At 41.2% G+C, this 7,691-nt stretch overlaps 1 protein-coding gene across 1 annotated transcript; it reads right to left on the bottom strand.

Annotated features, from left to right (window-relative positions):
• Positions 1–5,567: 5,567 nt before the first annotated feature.
• On the bottom strand, positions 5,568–7,547 carry adra2db (adrenergic, alpha-2D-, receptor b). Its single transcript, XM_062537391.1, has one exon. It carries the CDS (start codon positions 7,545–7,547, stop codon positions 6,294–6,296), a length of 1,254 nt encoding a protein of 417 aa, XP_062393375.1. The 3' UTR covers positions 5,568–6,293.
• Positions 7,548–7,691: the final 144 nt, after the last annotated feature.

Below are 7,691 nucleotides of genomic sequence, written 5' to 3'. Positions count from 1 at the left end.
CTCTGGCGTGTCTAGTTTGGTCCTATTGGTTAAAATATAATATAGGTTGCTTTGGACAAAAGCGTCTGCTAATACATTTAAATATAAACATAAATATAAACTTCAAAGGCCCGATGCCATTTAGCCTGAATTTGAATTTGAATAATATCTCTGATGGATCCATAATTAAAGGTACACTCACTGATCTATAAAGAAGTTATTCTTTATAAATCAGTGGGTACACTATGCAAGATTTTCACCTTAATATAACCTTTACGAAGCCAATTTGATGGTAAACGAACTTGTTAGGCAAATCGTTCACCGACTCCAGAGGAAGCTCTAAAGTAGTCAGAAATACCTAAACCTTTAAAGGCAAGCATCTGTGCTTTTAAGCTTGCGTTGTCCTCCTCGTTATCCAAATATGCCCTACTGGCTGTGGACTAGCCTCTTTAGGCTCTAGGATCTCTAGTTTGCACTGTTATTAGAAGTTCAACTTCAATCTTTGCCCCATCACTAAACTTCCATTTTTCTTTTGAATGTCTGTTGAGGTGACTCATTTGAATATCACACAACTTTTGAATCAATAAATTTAAGGAGGATAGTGGAGTTGGATTTGTGTAGTTCGCTGCTTCACTGACAGGCAGCCCCTATGTTAGTTGCCAGAACCAAACTGACTGTGTTTTCACATCCATAGAACAAAGGATTGCTAAAAAAAGAAGGCATCAATAAATCTTAGAGGCACAATTATTGTGGTGGCAAACTGGCAATTATTTTACCGATAATGTGCAAGTGAATAGTGAATATTTCACAAACAATGTGAATTCCTCTCAGACATCATGGACTGGAGGCACACAGACAAATAGCCTAAAAGTACTCAAGCCACATAGATGTTTAACACTCACTACCAACACTGCTCCTCTAGCCTATAAACTGTTTACCCTGCGACTTGCCTGAATCCCCCAAACTGACGGCTTTGATGGAAGAGATCCTTGTGATAGTTGGAAGAAAAGGATAGAGAATGCCTGCACTCTCTCTCTCTCTCTTACACAAACACACACACACACACACACACACACACACACCCCACTTCTCTCTCTCTCTCTCTTGAAACTCTCTCTCTCACACACACACACACACACACACACACACACACACACACACACACACACACACACACACACACACACACACACACACACACACACACACACACACACACACACACACACACAGTATACCCACCAAGCTGTTTTTGAAGGGGGTATATGGGAGTAAATGACAGCTGAAATATAATTTGAGTGCTGCAGAGCTCTGAAGTCCCAGCTGCACTCCATCTCTCCTCATGCCTCTGGGCGGCCATAAGGCCACTTACTGCTCACTTCAATAGAGGGCTGGATGGGAGAATGGATGGCAAGTTCCCTCTCCTTTCGCTCTCCCCCTTCTCTCTTTGAGATCGATCTGTTTATGTTTTCTTCCATTTCGCAGCAACAGATACGATCTCATGTCTCATGGTAAATGGGACATCGGGGGGCAGCTGTTGAGCTACGGGAGACCATTGAAAACATAAAATCCCAATTTCCTCAATATTCTATTTTATGCCCAATTGCAAAAATACTTTTTGTGAAATTAAAATATGATAAAAAAATGTTCTATCTCAATTTGTTACACCATGTAATAGTATTAAATGTTAACCAGTGTGCTATCCGCAACTTATATCAAAAGCTCACAAAGTTCCAATGCAGTGGGTCTGTCTGGCTTTCTGAAGATGAAGACAGACACCACTGCCAATGACAAAAACTCATTTCAGTTTAAACTATTTTGACTTTAGTGAGATTGCACTATTTTAACTCCTTTTACTTTATTCAAGATTCCATCAAAATGTCACTATGCCTTTGCCTATGCCATTATGCTCCTGTGTTATCTGTTATTCTGATAGTTAACGTAAATGACTTGCTATAAAATAACTGTATAGTTAAAGCACCGGACCCCATCTTCATCAGTCACCAAGCACAATGTTGTGAAAAAAAACATCAAACAAAATGGACTCCTACAAGATACTTTGTGGGGTTTAGAGATCCATTTTAGGACCACTTTCACATGCATGATTAAATACAAAAGCTTGGTAATGGCATAATAACAACTGAGTTTGATGAGCTGAACTGTTATGTGACCAAACCTAATTTTAAGTGTTATAAGCACTTTGACCAGCTTGGCTATCTGATCACACTTCTGCTTTGAAGTGGCCTCACTGCCTGCTCTACCCAGACAAAGATCAATTTGATACAATTCACCTCCCCTGTGCCTTACCCCATGTCCACAAAACTGATGGTGAAGATAAATATTTAATCACCTTTATAGTGAAAACAGTCTTCAATCATCCGCTGTGCCCACTACAATATCCTGCAGGACCAAGATTAATTTTCTTTCGGGACTTTGAGGGTTACACATGTAAGGGGCTATATGTCTACCTTTAGGTGACACCATATGTAAGCACATAACCACATATAGCCACGTAATCTCCACTCTGTTTTGTTGCAGCTGAGATTTCCTCCGCCATCTATTACTTGCGAGAGCTGAAACCCCATTATCTTACGCCCTACCTTCAGACAGGGGACAGTCTGACTGGCAGGATTATGGAATCTAAAGACACCTTATTTCTTTCTCCCTCGGACACACAAACAGTAAAACCTCAAGGTGACACACAGCACCAAATACCACTCATAAGCAGCAGTAACTTCAAAGGCTTGAGCAGAAGCAAGACACCTATTGGGCCACCGCTGCTATGGATTATCCACAAATGACAGTCTTCTAAAGGATTTACCATTGTAAGTCTGTTCCTTTCATTGTCGCCTTGTCAGCTATCCTGTTCCCAAGTTCTTCACTCCTCACTTATTTGTCTTCCTCTTTCCCCTGTCTGAGTCTTCCCAGCACGTCTTGACCCAGTCAATCTTCCTGTGCTCTCTTTAATTTGTGCTACGATAAATAGGAGCAGACAATGTTTGGAGACTGGAGCACTGGCAAAAAGCAAACAGCTCCCCAAAAATTCCCTTTGTCTACGTCCCATCCTCCGCCCCCCCCCCCCCCCCCCCCCCATCTCCATCAAAAGCGTAAGACTGAGCTCTGTCCCCCCTGGCAATCTATCGGCACACGTGCCTGAGTATGATACAGCTATCGCATCTGGCATCGGCAGAGGTTTTTTTTTTTTCATTCTGCTTGATTAATATGTCCCTTCTCTGTGTCAACTTTCCTTTAAGCGCAAAGGCTTGAAGCAACATTCCTCGAAAGAATGATTCCTTTGTCATGGATGGAGGCGACTGTATGCTGTGAGAGGTGTGGGAAGATGTGAGCTCTATTCTCTGCAGCAAAACATAGATTGTATGGTTACTTTGCAATCTGTGAAATCTATTCGACTATGTCATGTTGGTCTGCTGGAGTTTTTTTTTTTTTTTTTTAAGTCTTCAGTCCATAACTCTCAGTGCTAAACCAAAACTAGAACAGAATATCAAAAATATTTTCACAGTGGTAGTTTCGTAGTTCTGTGATATTGCACAAGCTCTGCCTATTTTGATGATGATGATGATTTTGATGATGACAACGATAATGGTGATCTAGGGCCGAGGTTGGCAAGGGTTGATGAAAATAATGTCTCAATTACTCTTCACAAACACGAGAGGCAAGGCATGCAGTAATGGATCATGATTCTCTCCATCATGGCGTGCCTGCTGAGACGGACGTCTGTGCTGCCGCCCTGGTGACAAGTGGCCTGCCAGAGACAGAGAGTGATGGGGGCCTGGGGTGAGGTGCAGCTCCAGCCTGCCCTCAGGATCAGCCAGCCGGCTGGATTGGGTTGGGTTGGGTTGGGTTGTGCTGCAGTGGTGGGTCTGTGTGTCAGCCCTCCATCATATTTCACCCCTGAACACTGATCCTCAGCCCTCTGCTGTCTGGAGTTTTTATCACATGCTGTTTCATTTCAGTGGTAGCCCCGGGGCAGAGAGAGGAAAGAGACCCAGACGTACATCATCATTATGATCATCATCATCATCTTCATCAACATTATCATTACTGGTTGTGACCAAATGCATTCGGTCCCCATAGTACTCCTCATAGATTTGCACTCTGTTCGCCATATACTATGGTACAAATCTCTGACAGGACTACAATGGAACACCGTGACTAATAACACCCTATCATCCTATCTCCATTTGCTTTTAAAATAGACAATCTCATCACAAGTGGATAGTTCTAAATACATGTTGAAGTATAAATAACCATCAAGATGCATTTTGACACATTTTGACCTCATATTCTTTTGATGCATCCCCAACAATGAGAATTATAATGGATGTGACAGCAATGTAACAGAATCTAAACTCCAGTCCGCAATGTCGCAATTGGCTGCACCAAGGATATGCGTAAACATTGATCTCAGCTATCCACCGTGACCGTATCACCCAAGATGCATTTTTAGAAATAAGTGCACACGCATACCTAGTTTTGTATGTACTCTTGGTTGAAAAAAACTATCTATAGAGATTATTTCGTCAAACAAACCATGGGCACAATCCTTGTTCAGTCTCAGCACCAGTGCACAATTATGTATGTTTCTAGCCTGATAATAAACTTGGGGGGAAAAAACCTGGATCTTTAACTATTCTTTTCTTTCAAGTATACAGTATGTTCATGTAAATATTTCCATAAATACAAGTTGTACAGAAGAGTATGTTCTCTATTGAATCCCCCCTGGGGCACAACACAAACCACGACTGATAAGAAATCAATGTGTTTGTCCATTTTGCTATTGATGTTATTTCTTTGAAGTAAACACAATAGCCTACAGTTTTTTACATCACCACTTTCTGACATATCCATAAGCTGACATAAAATGATAGGAAGCAAAAAATAAGTTTTTGCTTCAAATGCCATCCCACACATACTGACAAAGCTACTCTTTGTACCACTCCAGGGAGCTTCCCTTCATATAGAAAAGCATTCATGCTCAGAATTCTGAGGGCTCTTCTGTTTTCAGAGAGACAGAATTCTGTATGTCATGGAGATGACATCGATACACGTGACAACCCCAAAACCACATCCAAAAGATGAAACAACAAATAAGTTTGCATTCTTCCTCAATTGTATTTCGGGACTCCTGTAAGCGTGTAGGTGGAGTACTTCTTAATAGGAAGGGTACCGAGTTTAGTATTTTAATCAGCTCGAATGACTTTAAAGATGTCTTAACCACAATCCCGTAATCCTGTAAAACGGCAATTTCTGTCTTTTTCTCCGGCTCTATGTTCTCTCTTCTGTTTAATCCATCTCCTGTCTTTGGCACAGATATATTTTGGTTTTGTACACTTTTTTCAACTCCCTTGAAGGAAATATCAACCTCATTGGGACACACCTAGTTAAATAAGGATAGGCTACAGAAATAAAAATGGTTTTGCTTCATATACTGTTCAACACAATGTTATACAAAATACTAGGCCTGAAACCTCAAGTGGTTTTCTGGCAGTTTTATTCTTTATTTGAAATAAATTATCATTCACTTTCCAAAATATTATCCCTTAAGGAGAGATTCAATATCCTGTCAGACAGATTATCTCACTTCTGAAACATAATTCAGAAGCCATTCATGATTTCTAATATTATAACAAAAGCCGCAGACTGCATTATGTTGCCTAGACAGGACAAATCCAACATCAACAATAGTTTCATACAAGCACAATATTCTTTTAAATTAATTAAATACAATGTATACTGCTCACGGTGGCATACCACGCAATAGGGCTAACACCCAGTGAATGATAATACAATTTTGAAATGTGTTTTCCTATTATGCTATAGTATGGCTGAGAAGGTGAGCACATTACAAGTGCTATGGACATTGAGTCACATACTGGACACTATACGCTGAAGACGGACATAGGCCTAATATGTTCTGTTGCTGACAGTATCTTTACTTCACAAAGACATAACCCCTTCACGAGGATTTGGACCTCATTTAGGCTACAACATGAGGTTCAATGACGAATTTCACATGATAGATTAAAAATCCTGAGGGCTTCTTTCCAAGTGTAATTTTCTGTCAATTCAAAGACATAATTCCAGACATTGACAAAATTGAATAATGGCCATGGATTGATTTTTACCTGCTATTCAACACATAATAGAGCACAACTGACAATAATTTGTGATGGTTTGTCATAGCCGAATCAAAACAACACTACATATTTATCAAAAGATCAAATGTGTTTGCTGCAGACATACAGGATAATATTCAGTCAAAATGCTTCATTACTTCTCAGTTGCCACAAAGGTTATGGCCCTCTCTTACTGTGGCACATGATCTTTTTGAAGGCTTTTCGAAAGTCATGGTTAAAAATGGTATAAATGATGGGGTTTACAGAGCTGTTGCAGTAACCAATCCAGAAAAACAGTGTGAAAAGAGAGTCTGGTATCGTGCAACTTTCTCTGCAAACTGCATGCAGGCTGTAAGTAAAAAAGAAAGGAAACCAGCACAGCACAAACACACCCATGACCACTGCAAGCACGAAAGTAAAACGCTTCTCTCGCATTTGGGCGATTTTGTTTTTGGAAATGGACAACTGTCTAGCCCTTGGCTCATGCAGAAAGTGAGAGTTGCGCTGGGAAGCCCAAGACAAACGACCGTTTTTCTTCGGGCACGCGTTAGCTCCCTCCACTTTTCTTCTGCTGGAAAAGCGAAAAGGTTTTGATTTATTGTTGGAGACATAGTGCTCTTCCAGATTGATGTCATCCAATTCCCCTCTACGCTGGTCACTGACTTTGCAGCGACTGACGCTGGGGATGTCCTCTTCGACTTTGCCCTTTCGCACAAAGAATGTCTCTGATTGTGAGGGCTGCCTCTCCATACAGTTTTTAGCCACAAAGACAGTGGCGGCACGTTGTTTGGCAACCCTATATATTTTGCAGTACACAAGAATCATTATTAGACCGGGCGCAAAGAATGAGACAACGCAAGATGAAAGGATATACCACGTTTCGTTATTTAACAAACATTCCATTTCATTATGTTCGGTCATGATGAGGGGTGGGAAAGATATGACGGCAGATATGACCCATACCACCGTGATCATACATTTGATTCGTCTTGGGGTCCTCTTAAGGTTGTATCTCACGGCTTTGGTGACGGACCAGTACCTATCCAAACTTATTGCGCAGAGGTGGATAATTGATGACGTACAGAAGAGCACATCCAGGGCCAGGTACAACGCACACCAGGTGCTGCCAAAATACCAATACCCCATAACTTCATTTGCGAGAGAGAAGGGGATAACCAAGGTAGCGACTAAAATATCGGCGGATGCCAGAGAAACCAAAAACAGGTTTTGGGGAGCGCGAAGCGCACGGCTGGTGAACACTGCCACAACAACCAGGATATTTCCCACGATTGTCAACAAAATTATGATAACGACCACAACAATTATGAGAACAGCCACACATTGAGAATGCGGTGCTGGGATCCGTGTGCTGGTCTCGTTCGCGTCACCTGATGCATTGGACGTTCGTAAAGTTCGTTGCACTAAATCCATAATGGACAAGCTTGTATTTCTTTCCCCATGGCGTGACACACCCCACACAGTAATGAATTTCAGACAAACAGCCACGCTTTACATTTAAAAACCCTTCATATGCAAACATTATTGAACCTATAGAAGTAGTTCATTGTCCGAACT

The sequence above is a fragment of the Sardina pilchardus genome, chromosome 5, assembly GCF_963854185.1.
Source record: "Sardina pilchardus chromosome 5, fSarPil1.1, whole genome shotgun sequence".
Classification (NCBI taxonomy): domain Eukaryota; kingdom Metazoa; phylum Chordata; class Actinopteri; order Clupeiformes; family Clupeidae; genus Sardina; species Sardina pilchardus.
This window is presented reverse-complemented; position numbering and strand designations above follow the sequence as displayed.